This window comes from Grammomys surdaster, unplaced genomic scaffold (assembly GCF_004785775.1).
Source record: "Grammomys surdaster isolate TR1022 unplaced genomic scaffold, NIH_TR_1.0 130, whole genome shotgun sequence".
NCBI lineage: Eukaryota > Metazoa > Chordata > Mammalia > Rodentia > Muridae > Grammomys > Grammomys surdaster.
Genome location: NW_021604588.1, coordinates 14,930,173 through 14,944,666, shown reverse-complemented (window position 1 = coordinate 14,944,666; position 14,494 = coordinate 14,930,173). Strand labels below are relative to the sequence as shown.

Sequence of the window (14,494 nt, the reverse complement as noted above, 5' to 3'; positions counted from 1 at the left end):
AGAGGCAAAAGGACCGAAAGTTTGAAGGCAGAAGGGTGAGCTCAGGGCTAGCCTAGGTCACTTAATGCGATACCATCTAAAAGTGAAGCCTAAGGAAAAAGTACTGTGGTTGTTCAAGGGTGGTATGCTTGCCTACCCTAAACAAAGCCCTCAGTTTACTCAGCTTAATGCTGAGTACAAGGGACAGAGACAGAGACAGAGATGGAGACAGAGACAGAGAGACAGACAGAAAGAGGGCTGAGCTTAGCTTCATGACCCACACATAAAAACCTGAGAGTCAAACTTCTCTTTAAAATTCTTAAACCTACACGGGCACATTTGATTTAGACAAACCTCCGAAAGTGCTTCACTCCCCTTAGCATAGGTAAGGTGCTCTCACTTTCCCGTGTCCCATCAGTTGGTTTGAAGCTTCGAGGAGGATGAGCTTATCCCACATAAGCCTTAACCTTAGCAGAAGCCTCTGTGCTCTCTTTGCGAACAATCATGGCTGCTCAGGAGAGAGCTTCACCCCACAGCCATAGGCCATGCAGAGGTGGTAGCCATTATAGTAGCAGTGGCCGTGATAGTTGCCTTGAGCCAGCCCATCCCTTACCAATTTCCCAGTATCATGAAGCTCTAATCACATGCTCTTCAGTCCCATTTTTAGGCTCAGCCCACCTCCCACTTGACATTTTGCATAACATTCTGTATAACAGAATCACGTGCCATGTTGAGTTTGCCATTCTTCTCACTGCTGGAACTTATCCCTTGACTCAGGTCATTGTGAGCACGATGTCTACCAGGCTACTGTGGACTCCAGGACACTGGTCCAGGCACTATTTCCTATACTACATCCCGTTTCAGGGCATTGGATCAAGATCACCATGCAGTTTCTCTGAAGATCCATGCCTAGAGGAGGCATTTTCTTCTTGGAAAGGGCAGAGGCTGGGACTCTGGGAAAGCATTGAGATTTCAAAGTTTTTAATCACGCGATTCAACTAAGCATCCATCATATGCATGAGAACTTCTACACAAGAGGATGCGTTTGTCCAGAAGCGTGAGCGTATGACAATTCTCTTGCCAAACATGCTAAAATGCACACTCTAACCAATATTCTAGAAGAAATGGGGCTTGAGACACGTACTCTTAAGACTTGGGGTCGTGGCAAGGCATAAGAGGAAATTGAGAAGACACTATGTCATGTTACCTGAGCTTAGGAAGTACTTCTAGGGCACAGTGGAGAATAAAGCATACACAGCTCATGCCTTTAGTTGCTTATAGCCAGTGTTAAGGGCAGAGAAGGAAACTTGACGCCTTGCAACTAGACCAAAGTTTTCTCTTCTATAGCTGATCACTCAGTGTGGGGTGGTGAAAAGAAACCAGAGAAACACTGAGCAGCCTGGATTTGTGTTTCAATAGCATTCAACACCCTGATGAATCATTTAAGACTCACGGAGCTGAGGCACAGAAAGAGAACCAGGAAGACAACAGCAAATCACCAATGTGCTTGCAGAAGAACACAGAGAGGAAGCAGAGGTCTCACTAGCTTGGGAATGTTAAGCAGATGGCTCCTTTTCACTGTCCTCACAGGGTGCAGCATGGTGAGAGGAGCTCTATGGGGTCTCCCTATGATCCTCTCTATTAAGGTTTTCAGATGGGGGATCTTAGAGTGTAGCCCAGGCTGACCCCCATCTCACAGCAACCATCCTGTCTTAGCCTCCTAAGTGCTGGGATTCTAGCTGTGTATCACTACCCATAGCTTTGGTGTCTCTTGACAGAGGAATAAAAGAGTACTTATTGTCTTTTATAAAGATGCCAAAAGATCTCTGTCACAAAGGGGTAACTTAGCACAAGCTCCAATACCATCACACAGCGGGCCAGCGTTTCATCATGAAGTTCAGGGTTATACTTCATTCAGCACTGTCTATGAGACCTCTGAACAGCAGGTCTCCAGGATGAATTTACTATGTGCTCTCTATGGTGAACCAAAAGGCATTGTTTTTGCTTCAGCTTCTCAGTCTACCACAGCTTCTTGAAGTCATGCCCTGAGGCACAGCTCAGAGAGCAACTCTCCAATTCCAATCTTTTCTGAACTTGCCTCTCTCTCTTTCTTGCGATTAAGTCTTGCTCTACTTTGAAGCTGTCTCCAAGACCTAGAGGAAGCCCTTAGATAGCTTTGTTTCCATGGAGATCTTTGGCTGGACTTTTGCTGTCTCTCCCAGAGGTGAGAGGCCGTGGCTCCCAAAGCCTCGGGTTTGGCACCAGCTCCTCCCTGGTGAGTTCAGATCTCAAATCTAACCTCCAGCCAGGGCCACCTCTCTGTCCCAGAGTGACCTTGCAAGCCACCCAGTGGACAGACTCTTAGTAGCCTTTACCATTGGTGGTTTTCATTCCAGACAGGAGCCAATGGGTTTCGGAAATGGAACGAGTGGGAGTCTCTTACCATTTCCACTCTGGCCTGGGTCTGGCACAGATTTCCTCTGTGGACTGAGTGAGGAGTACTGATGAAACCAGGCTGTCCCGGTGCTTTGTAGTGCATAGAGCAGGCGAAGCTCTTACTACTGTCAGCTGACATGCACCTGGGGTGCATAGGAACCATATTCCTCCTGAGTTGGGGACAGTTCTGTTAAGCTGTGGTGGGTTCTGTACAAGTGTTTGGAACCATGACTGACGGTATGAGGAGTATCAGCAATCTCGGTCAGAGAAACTCCTCTCCCCCACCCTCCCACCCCCACTCCAATGGAGAGTGGGTAATGCAGATATCCACAACTGTTCAAAGTGATAAGAGTAAGTGACTGCTGTGTGCCCATCCCTAAACGGGACATCTCTCTCAAGATGCTCCTCACCCTAGTCACAGGACATGGCCATTACACTCATGAACTCACAGCAGCTAGGGTCCCCTGCACAAAACCTGCACTAGATCAAGCGGGTCAGCATTTTAGTAGGAATGGGGGAGGGGCTTGTGAAACCCCATCCCTGGTTGTAGTTGATGGCTGTAGAGGGGTGTCTGTTTTGGAGAGGTTTAGACATTGATAGGTTACATATACTCCAGTGCATGTACCCTCCCCGAACCACAGGCATGCAGGAGCTTTAATTTGAATCAATGGCTATAAAGAAAGAGGAGAACATGGGGGGAGGGGTAAGAGAGTACAGGAGAAATAGGATAGTGAAGTTGGGGTGCACATAGTAAAGATATATTGTAATACTGTGTACATGTATTAGAATGTTAAAAAATGAATTAAAATATTACTTTAAAAATTTAGGGCATTGGAGCAGAGAGAGCCTGGAATCCCTCCATCCTTGTTTATCTGAGTTCCTCTAGTGAAGAGGAAGCTGGGTCCTTTAAGGAACTGCACCACTGCCCAGACTCCAGGGGATTTATGGGAGAGCTGAAGCTAGAACTAGGGTGGGATGCTGGTAGCTTCTCTTTCTGTCCTCACTGGTTCAGGATCCTTCAGGGGCTCTGAATGAAATGAGAAAAATGGATACAAAGCCCAGCACAGTGCCTGGTATTTAGTAAGTGCTCGACTAATGTTTATCATTACTCTAAGAAAAACTTAGAGGAGCAAGGTATTTGTGCCCTTGAGACCATTCGGGTTTTGTTGAGGACTCACAAGACGCATGGTGATACATGAACACAACTGGAAAGTTATAACATACAGGTTACCATGAGGCTATCTGCTCAAGCTATGGGTTCACAATGGAGGAGATGCGTTATGACCGCCTACAAGGAGGGAAGAGCCTCATGGAAGAAGCATGTGCTCTCTGTCTTCTCCTTTCTGGGCAGCGAGGTTAACAGGTCAGCAGATATTTCAGATTATCAAGGAACCCTATACCATCTTATCATCTCCCCAACACATTCACTGATTATCATCACACTCAGTGTTCTGCACTGGAAATCTAAAGAAGATGATGGTGTTGTACCTTCCCTTAGTAGAACTTGAGTTTGACACCCCCAGTACCAATGTGTACATATTGGTGTATATGATATGTATGTATGTATGTATGTATGTATGTATGTATATATGTGTATGTGTGTGTGTGTGTGTGTGTTAAATGAATGTGGCTTGTACCACTACAAGGATAGGAATGCCTCATGGGCTCATATATTTGAATGTTTAGTCATCAGGGAGTGGAACTGTTTGAAAGGATTAGAAGGATTAGAAGGATTAGAAGGATTAGGATGTGTGGCCTTGTTGGAAGAAGGATGTCACTGGGGGTGGGCTTTGAGGTTTCAAAAGCCCATGCCCCACCCAGTCTTGCTCTCTTGGCCTGAAGATTGCGTCGTAGCTCTCAGCTACTGCTCCAGTGCCACACTTGCCACCATGCTCCCTGCCATGATGATCATGGATCAAACCTCTGAAACTGTAAGCAAGCTCCCAACTAAATGCTTTCTTCTAAGTGCTGCCTTGGTCATGATGTCTCTTCAGCAATAGAACAGTGACTAAGACATGCCTGTAATCACATCACTAGGGAGGTAGAGATAGTGGGATATCTGGTGCTTGCTGGCTAGCCAGGCTAGCTGAATCAACAAGCTTCATCTTCAGTGACTCCATGTCTCAAACAATGAGGAGGAGCCTGAGTGAGACACCTTATATAGACAAGCAGAGATTTGCATGTGCATGTCTATGTATGAGAGAGGTTAAAATGATTGTTCACATTCCTGCACAGTATTCTAAATCTCTTCTTGTGTGCTGTCCTTACAACAGTCCTGAGGGACAGGTGCCATTATTATTCCCATTTTCACAGATGAGGGAAAATGTGCCAAGGTTTATGTGTGCCTGGACCCCTCTAGCTGGCGAGGAGTAGAGATAACACTCCACAGAAGCCTGGCGAGCTTGTCTTCCAACAAGATGACTATGAGCAGCCTGGAGGGATAGAGGGAGATGTCGAGTGAGCCACCCATAGGATAAATAAAGTAATGGGAACTGGATCAGGTGCCACTTCTGAGACCTCAAGAGAAAGGCAGTTTGTGTCCTTGCTTGTCACCCTTTCCCATTTAACTCCTTTACCCTATGACCTAAGTCCTCCTGCTACATTGCAAGGCCACAAACAAACTGGTGAACCAAAAACCAAGCAATATTAAGGAAATGGGCACTTCAATTTGTGACAGGCAAGTTTTACCTGTGTGGCTCATTGCAGTTACTCTTGCTTTGTACTCTGTCACCTCAAGGTTTAGTGAGACAAAACAACAGCAAGTATTTCTCTCATGGCTCTGCTTGGGTGACTTGGCTCAGCTGTCCTTGCTCAGGGCCTACCTTGAAGTTTTGGGCTCTGCTGGAAGGCCTCCTCTCTCCAAAGTGTGAGAGTAGAATCTGTTGTCCCATAGGACTTGAGCTTGGATGGTTAGCAGGAACACCTACATATACTTCTTTTTGTGGTCTGGGCTTTGTCACAGCATGATGCCTGGAGTTCTAAGGCAGTAGTTCTAGGGAAGAGACCAGATATTATTCCACAAGCGTCATTTTCCATTTCTTCATTTTGCTAGATATGACTCGGTTAAGTTTATATTGACTCAGTTAAGGGGCATACAATGAGGCACTAGAATGTAGCAACTATCTGTGGAGACTCTTTAAAACTACCATAGAGGTTTCCCTAGTAACATCTCTGCTGGTTTTAAAACAGACAGACAGACAGAACTTAAAGACCTTGTGTATGGCTCTGTATTTTAGGTAGGAAGATCCGGTAGCTGGGTCAGGAGAGGCAGGGTGACACAGAAGGACTAGATAACTAGAAGTCTGACCCTGCCTCTGGTGCCCCATAGAAAGGTCATGTAACAAGAAAGCATTGAGAAAGACAAGGTCTCGAGTCTCTTAAAACTTTCACTGTTGTGGTTCTGTGGTTTTGGAGGACTATCAAGTTCCCCTGGCACCTTTAAAGCCCTCATACCATCATCCCACATGCTGACCCTTCTGTGTTCCAAACCTTGGAGAGACAGCCCTCTGTTCATGAGCTCACGCTTCGAAGGGCTGAGGAGCCCAAATAGGGGTGGTCTGGGTAAACAAGAAAAGTTGGGTAGGTGGGAGATTCACATGTGCAATCCTGTTTAGAAGTCAGAGATGTGTGTGTGTGTGTGTGTGTGTGTGTGTGTGTGTACACTGAATGAAGATCCAGGGTCTGTTGAAACTCAGCAAGGTTATGTCTAAGGTCTTGGCAAGCCAAGGGATATTGTATTGTATGTGGTGCTGACCGCTGTTGTGTGTTTAAAAAGATCTCTACTTCTATTTAGCATTTATGCCATCTACCTCTTCCTTCTGGAAATCCTGTGACAGCACTTAGGTTTAACAATCCAATGGTGTGTAATATACAGATGAAAATAGGTGAATGATATGCATATGTTGGGCCACTCAAGGATTTTGGCTCAGGATTGAGGACATCATACAGAGAAGAAAAGGCCAGCCAGGAGACCCAAGGGGAAGTTGGACGTTGACACATCCTCATACACATGAAGATATTTGGGAGGTTCTGTTGTTTGTGTGTGTTTGCGTGTGTCTGGGGATCTCTTACCCAAACTAAAGTCATTTCTGCATAGTTTTCTGCTGAATATGAAATACTCCAAAGATTACTCTTCGTGTTGTTAAATTTGAAATGACTCAGCAGAGTGGAAAAACAAGTCTTGAATGACCTCCAATGTCCTCTGAATTAAATACGTGAATGAGTTTTCTCCTCACCAAAGCCTAATCATCCACATATGTATACACAGTTATATCTGTACACATGTGCCAGTGCCAACTTGACACAAGTTCTTTTATTTCATTTCTAGTCATTCCCTGGCCCTTTATCCATATCCTGGACAGAGCTGATTGTCCAGGATGGCAGCACTTCCTCTGTAGTCCTTGACACAGGCATCACTGAGGCCCTCAGAGGAAATCTATAGACTCTGATTCTTCACCAAATCCAGCATCATCTCAAGTTGTCCCTAAGTATTTGGTCTGGGATGATGGACAGTCTGGGAAGAAGGGCTGTCTGGTAAATCAGACATACTGTAGACCTGAGAAGTTGGTCCCTGACCTCAAGCTGTACTACAGAGCAATAGTGATAAAAACTACCTGGTATTGGTACAGAGACAGGCAGGAAGATCAATGGAATAGAATTGAAGACCCAGAAATGAACCCACACATGGAAACTGAACAACTCTCTACTCAATGATGACTTGGTCAAGGAAGAAATAAAGAAAGAAATAAAAGACTTTTTAGAATTCAATGAAAATGAGGACACATCATACCAAAACTTGTGGGACTCCATGAAGGCAGTGCTAAGAGGAAAGCTCATAGCTCTAAGTGCCTACATTTTTTTTTTTAAAAAAAACTACCTATTAAGTCTGGTTTAGTTCTGTTAAAACCCATTTCTGAATACGTAGCTTGTACAAGAAGCTAGTGATTAACAGATAACTTTATAATAACACAGAGATCAATTTGGCATGTGGTTTGGTAAAGAGAAGGAGACACGAGGCACAGAAGATATTTTCTGTAGTACTGGGAAGGGTTCTGGTGAGTAGAAATATATGGTCAGAAACTCTTGAGTAAGATGCTATGGAGGTAAAAGCTTGCAGGAGAAGATACACCTGTACCTCGGCACTTGTTAGCTAGCTGCACACAGGAGCACAGATCTCTGTGGAAGGACATCCTTAGATCATGATCGTGAGTAACACTTCCTTCTATGTTTCTCCTTCTGGGAGTGTTTTCTGGGAGACTCTATGAAATCATATTTTCCAGTTTCTGGAGTTCCTAGACATAACTAGGGCCGCCAAGACAGGTGTTTAGCAAACCTGAGTTAGTAAAATGGAAACACGCACGCCATTTGTTGTGATCTCGTAGGCCCTATAACACACACCACAGAGTCACATTCACATCTTCCATTGGCTTGCTTTGGCTCCATTTTCTTTAAAGAAAACCATCTGAATATCTGGCTCAAAGTTTGTGGCCCCATGAGGAGAGCAATAATACCAACCAACCAGAGTTCCTAGATCTAAACCACCAGCCTGGGAGCACACAGGAAGGGACCCGTGGGCCCAGCTGTATATGTAGGGGAGGATGGCCTTGTTGGGCATAGGTGGGAGAGGAAGTCCTTGGTCCCATGAAGGCTGAACACACAGTGTGGGGGAATTTGAGGGTGGGGAGGTGAGAGTGGGGAGGTAGGTGTGGGCACGTAGTCATAGAAGCAGGAGGAGGGGGATGGGATAGGGGGTTACTGGGTGGGGGAAATGGGGTAAGGGGATAACATCTGAAATGTAAATAAAATATCCAATAAAAAAATTAAAAATTTTTTTCAGGGCTGTTAAAATGGGTCTGTGGGTAGAGGTGATTGAGATCTGATGATCTGAGTTGGATCTTTGGAACCCACATGGAATGGGCTGTTACAACTTGTTCTCCAACCACCACATGCACTCATGTGGACACCGTGAATGAATGAATGGATGGATGAATGAATGAATGAATGAATGAGTAAATGTAGACATTTAAAAAAGATATTTTAAGGGCTGATAAAATGGATCAGAGGGTGAAGACACTTGCTGCCAGGTCTGGTGTCTTGAGTTTGAATTCCAGAGCACATGTGATAGAAGGAGAGAACCGAGTCCTACAGGGTTTTCCCTCATGGTGCACACATATGTACATGTGCGCGCACACACAATACAAAGGCAGATAAAATCATTTTCAAGTGGATTGACATGATCCTGTTTAGACACCATAACATTTAAAAGCGCCATCTGCACGTCTGCGTCCGCCCTTTCCTTCCTTGGCTCGTGCTACTTTCTTTGGAAGCAAGTTTCTGTGTGCAGCTTATATATGAGGAGCTAGGAGTGGGAGATGGTGGTACCCCACTTGCTTAAAATTGGATTAACTACGTAAATTATTTGGAATTCTTTTTCATGGGAAATGGGCTATTCTCCCTCATTTGTTTATTCAGTCATTTATTTACATCAACATGGACTTGTGGATATTTATTTTATACTCTGAGTTATAATCTAATACTCCTCTATTTGTTTTGTTGATCAAATTGTTCCAGCTTTTGTTACCGGGAGGACTTTCAGTTGACTCCTATGTGCTTTTGATGTATTTCATCAAGTGTGCATGTGTGCATATAACATATATTCCAGGATTATCTTGTGTATGTCATGATCTAGTCCTAGACCCAATCATTTTTCTTAAATAACTCTGATTCCTTTTATTGAAAGATGGAGTTAGAAGCCAAGATCTGGGCACTTGTTTTGCATTGTCAATGGACGCTCACTACCAGGAGCTGACTGAGTGAAGGCTCAGTGCTTATGCAACATAGTCACTGGTATACATACAAATGGCTACAATGTAGATAGGTAGTTACATTGTAACTATTGACTTAAATCTGGGTGTAGAGTGGTAGGTCCATAGCTAATCCATTGTCACATGATCACTCAGAGGAACCCTTGGAAAAAAAAAAAGAAAAATTAAAAGCCAAAACCAAAGTCCTGAATATCACTTCAAAGCTAATGGATCAAGAGAAGTGTTGAACTTATAGACTTACAGAGCTTTAAAACAGATTAAAGTTACTGAATATTTTTCTTGGTTTAATGTTGGAATGAATATTGATAATATAAAATATTAGCTGGCATTATAAATACAAATCTTACTTTGTTACTGCCATTTGGTATTTGCCTCAGTAACACGTTGCTACCTGTGTGTAGTTCTGCTGATTTTTAATTCCAGGATTGAGTTTTTAATCTAATAGAATTGGAAAATTCTGCATTAAATGATCCCCGGGTGGGATTTGAAGCTTTAAATATGGAAATGAACTTTCCCAGATTGTCTGTGAAGCTCGTGTTCCCGTGTGCTGGTGAAATCTGGATTACTCATTTCTCTCTTTCTTTCTGTTTCCTTGCATTATCGGTGGGCTGCAGACTCCAGATCCAGCTCCATCTTCTGAAATGATCCTGATTCCCAGAATGCCCCTGGTGTTGCTCCTGCTCTTGCTCATCCTGGGTTCTGCAAAAGCTCAGGTTAATCCAGGTAACACAGTCACTACTCAGTTGGATGCTGAGGACCAGGTGCCTGCACACGTCTCTGACAGTGGTTATCTTAGAAAGAGCTCTGCCCAGGGAAGTCCACTGTCAGTTCTTCTCCCCTTCGTGGTGAACCATGGCCATATCAGAAAGACAAAATCATATGGGTCCCCCTCTCCTTATATAATGTGTTGGGTATTATACAAGAGATTTTATGTAGAGCAGAGCCATTTAAATGCCATTTAAAATAAAAGACTGGGAGAAGGAATGACTATTTGCTGCTGTGTGTTTTGGGGAAAATAGGAAACTATGGGCGTGGCAGAGAGCTTCTTTTGATTGGCTCATCCATTAGATGCCTTGGGTCTGGGTTTTAACTGAGTGTCCTGTTATACTTTTGGGATGCTGATTCTGTGAGATGCCAGGTTCCCAGGCTCCCAGGTAGACTCTCATTCTCATAGGATGGGACTGTGTTCAAAACAGATGTGTGAGATGACTCCTTTAAGTCAATTTTTTTTGTTTTGTTGTACTTCATATATCTTTAAATTTTAACCTGAAGTATATAACTGTATCATCTATCTGTTATGCAACAATGTTGCTTACCGGTCTTCAATAGCTCAGTGACTTCAAAATGAGTGTTTGTTTCGCTCATAAGCTTATAGTTGGATGGTTTATGCTGTGCTTGGTTGTACTGTACTTTGATCTCTCTTTGTATATTTACCCATCTGGGAGCCAGCTGGCTATTGGCTCATCTAGGGTTACTTTGGCCCTGACGAAGGGCAGTTTGTCTGTTGCTCTGTGGATTCCTTAGCAGACTAGCCTACTCATGTTATCATGGAAATTGCACAAGAGCCCGTGTAGAAGCCGGATTTGCAAACAATCTTTCAATTGGCTGCTCAAATTATGTTTGTTAAGATTGTATCAACAAGGATGAAGCTGTAACTTAAGACTTTATTAGGAGGGATGAGGGCTGGAGCTTGGTGGTGCTTGTCCACTAAGAAGACTCTGTTTCAGTTCCTAGCACCGAGAGAGGACCTCATTGGTCAAAGTAAGTCACATACATGTGTTCAGAGTCCATCAGAACAAAAAGAATGTATATGGTAAAGAGATAGGTAAAGATTTTAAGTCATAATTTTTATTCTCCCACAAATATAAATGTGTGAAAGTACACATATCTTAGTGTTCAGTTAGATGGATTTTTACAAACCCAACATATCCCTTCAGACCTGTCTAACTTGAAGCAGAGTCTAATTATGAATGTGGGCTAACACAAATTGTGCACTTAGATAAAACATGAGGTTTTTTTTTAATGTGATCTTTCTGATTGTGCTGCCCCTGAATATGAACTTTGTAGATGATGACATTGTGTGGCAATATCAAAAGGTTGGACAGCCCTGGCAGTGAGCTACACTTCATATATAAGAAACAGAGACATCGTGGAAAGCTCTCTCCTACCTCGCCCGTTTGTCAGACGTTATGTTGCTTTCTAGCAAGAAAGATGAGTTTTTCCTGCTTGTATTTTATATAAACAGAGACACATGATAGATACATGGACACTGTGTCTAGCTTCTTTGACTGAACATTTTCTGTATGGCATTTATTCCATGGCTGCAAGTAGTGGCTGACTGCCCATCCTCGCTGTTGTATAATATTACTGTGTGTGCTTCATTTACATGGTCTACTATGGATAGAAATTTGGATAGTTTAAAAGTTTGGGCCTATTGTGAAGAAATCTTCCATAGTCTTGCCTAGAGTTTGTGGTAAGGACACATACTCAGTCCTCTGGGGTTTCTATGCAGAAGTGGAATTTCTGGGTTGCTTGTAACATGTCATTTAATGTTCTTCAGAATGCCATAGAATTTCCAAAGTGATTCTTTTTTACCCACGTAGCTTCCCACAATAGTATGTAGAGCTCAATTTTTCAGCTAGCTGTAATTACATTATCAAGGGTACGTTCATTTTGTCTTTGTACTAGCATAATGGTACATTTGTGAGAGTCCTTCCTCCCACCAAGTTCATGTCCACGGGCCATTCTTTATACACTTAATAGGAAACGTGATCAAAACTCCTTTTAAAAAGTCAAAGAATTGTTGTTTGAGTGGATTCAATGTCCTTTCTCATTATTATAATAAGCTTAGTGAAGGCACCTCAGATCTTAACTCAGACAGCTTTTTATATTTCTGCTGTGTATCCCTCTTACCCTCTAAAGTTTGGTTGTCTCCTCTGATGGTCTTACTACTCTGAGCTCCAAAGAAGAGGGGAAAGAGTACACAGAGTGTCTAAGTGCTGGGTGATGTCATGGAGACTGGTATACCTGGGCCCATTTAAGCAATTAAACCAGGAAAACCAGCTTCAAATGTTAGAATACAAGCTATAGTTCTTGAGTAGGAAACAGGCTGCCAGAAGGCAATTTTACTCCCTGTCTTGCTGTTAGGCATTTTAATTGGATCTTTCTGCTAATAGTTGGTCCTATAATTTGTTTATAACCCAAGCCTCTCTGTTATACAGTTTGGCTAACCTAGTAACAGACATTTTAATTTGGAAAGATGTTCCTAGGCCCATGCTACTCATTGATGGACTAACCATTCTCTCTGCCATCCCTGTCCATTTACCAGGTTAAGCTGGAGATGAGGATGTAAAGTAGACAGCAATTTTCCTCAGTTTTAAATGGTTGTCTAGGAACTTAGGGCTCATGGAGTTGTATGGTTTGGTCACTGCTTAGTGCAGGGTAGATACATAATAAATACTAGTTGATTTAGAGGAATGTTTCAGGGGTTCCTATTGGTGTTTCCCAAAAGACTGAGGCAACTGAAAGTATTGATTGTCACTAAAGTTGCTCATGGACAATTAGTTCTGGGCCTTAGATTTTTCACACAGGTTAGCCAAACTGTATAACAGAGAGGCTTGGGTTATAAACAAATTATAGGACCAACTATTAGCAGAAGATGGTTTAAGGCCATTTCAGAAGGGATCAGAAATCCTGTTCTAATTAGTCACAAGCCAAAATTCTTTTAATGATTGTTAAAAAAGAAAAGAAATTGAGCTCAGCAACTCAAGTAGCAATTTAAAAATTCAAACATTCTAATGTGATACACACACACATGCACACACACACACATGCACACACACACACATGCACACACACACACATGCACACACACACATGCACACACACACACATGCACACACACACGCACACACACACATGGATGCATGCACACACACATGTACACACCTATGCACGCATACACACATGCACACATGCACACACACACACATGCGCACATACACACTGAGGAGTGGTGGTAAAAAGTTAAGGGTACCCATCCACAATGAAATCATTATTTTTCTGTAAGAGCAGAAAAGTTTGTAATACAGTAAAAACACTGCTGTTCATAATATGCTAGATAATAACTGCCCCACGCCTTCAGGAAGCATCTTTGGCACTGTGGAGTATGGCAGTATGTGCAGTACAAAGTGCCTGTGTTGTGTGCTAAAGACCAAGGTTCCAGAGATGCTGGGTAATGCAACATGGGAGCACTGTCAGAACCCAGCTGCTACACATCTCATTTTGAGTTAATCTTTGTCATTGCGCTTTCAAAAAAAAAAGGTGCAATTCTTGTGTTCTGTAACCCTCACCCATCCCCCATCCCCACCCCAAGTATGAGATTGTGACCCACAGTTTAAGACACCAGGTTCTAATGCATCTGAGCTTTGGCAAAGGAGTTGGTAAGTCTGGTGATGCTACTGACATTTCTAGAGATGACAATGCTCAAAGTGGCCAGAGAGGATGTAGGGTAGACCCTGGAAGTCTCCATGAGAAATGTTGAGATGCTGTATGTCCCAGCCTTGCTGTGTGGGTAGTGTGCTAGCAACCTTTCAGTTCCAATAGTGCACAAGAACCCGGACCTAACAAATGCCAATCTTGGAGGAAGTAACAGAAGGACTGAGGGTAGCATCTTACCGCAGCATCATAATTCAGAAGTTAGAAGACTGAGAACCCACACCTAGCAAGCAACTAAACTGCCAGTTTCTCTAAATCATCTTTACAAGTCAACAAGTCCATTTAGGAGGGATTAGAAAATTCTAATGAACAATGTAATGTTCATTTAGAAAAATACTTAGCTCTAGTGTTTATTCATTCACTTATTATTTAATTAGCTTATAACTACAAGCTGATTAAATTTGAGGTTCAATTTGAAGCCAAAATTTGGCATAAGGCTAAGAGGGGTATACAGAGCCCACACTTGGAACCATAGGCTCTATGTTAAGCTAGAAGGCCTTCGGGGCTAGTTCATCCTGGCAAAGAAACGGAAGCCCTGGGGATAATCTGGGTCCCTTCTGTAATGAGTTGTACCCTTACCTCCAATTCCTTGACTTCCATCAAGGCTGATACATGTTGTCTATTTTCAAATTGAAAAATTATTTTTATTTCCCTGGCTTCTCACTATTCATGTCTCAAGAGAAATGCTGAGAGTTTAATGTAATGTGCTCCCTCTCTCTCTCTCTCTCTCTCTCTCTCTCTCTCTCTCTCTCTCTCTC

The 14,494-nt window shown here is 43.0% G+C and overlaps 1 protein-coding gene across 2 annotated transcripts in view; it reads left to right on the top strand.

Annotated features, from left to right (window-relative positions):
* Ddr2 (discoidin domain receptor tyrosine kinase 2) overlaps positions 1 to 14,494 on the top strand; it is a 100,187-nt gene that overhangs the window by 40,000 nt on the left and 45,693 nt on the right. Inside the window, exon 1 of one of the 2 annotated variants that reach the window (XM_028760692.1) lies at positions 9,876 to 9,962. The exons of the other annotated variant lie outside the window; for it this stretch is intronic. Coding sequence (XP_028616525.1) covers positions 9,881 to 9,962 — 82 coding nt within the window. The 5' untranslated portion in view covers positions 9,876 to 9,880. Of the gene's footprint in view, positions 1 to 9,875; positions 9,963 to 14,494 lie in introns of those variants that run through there. 2 annotated transcript variants of the gene reach the window in all.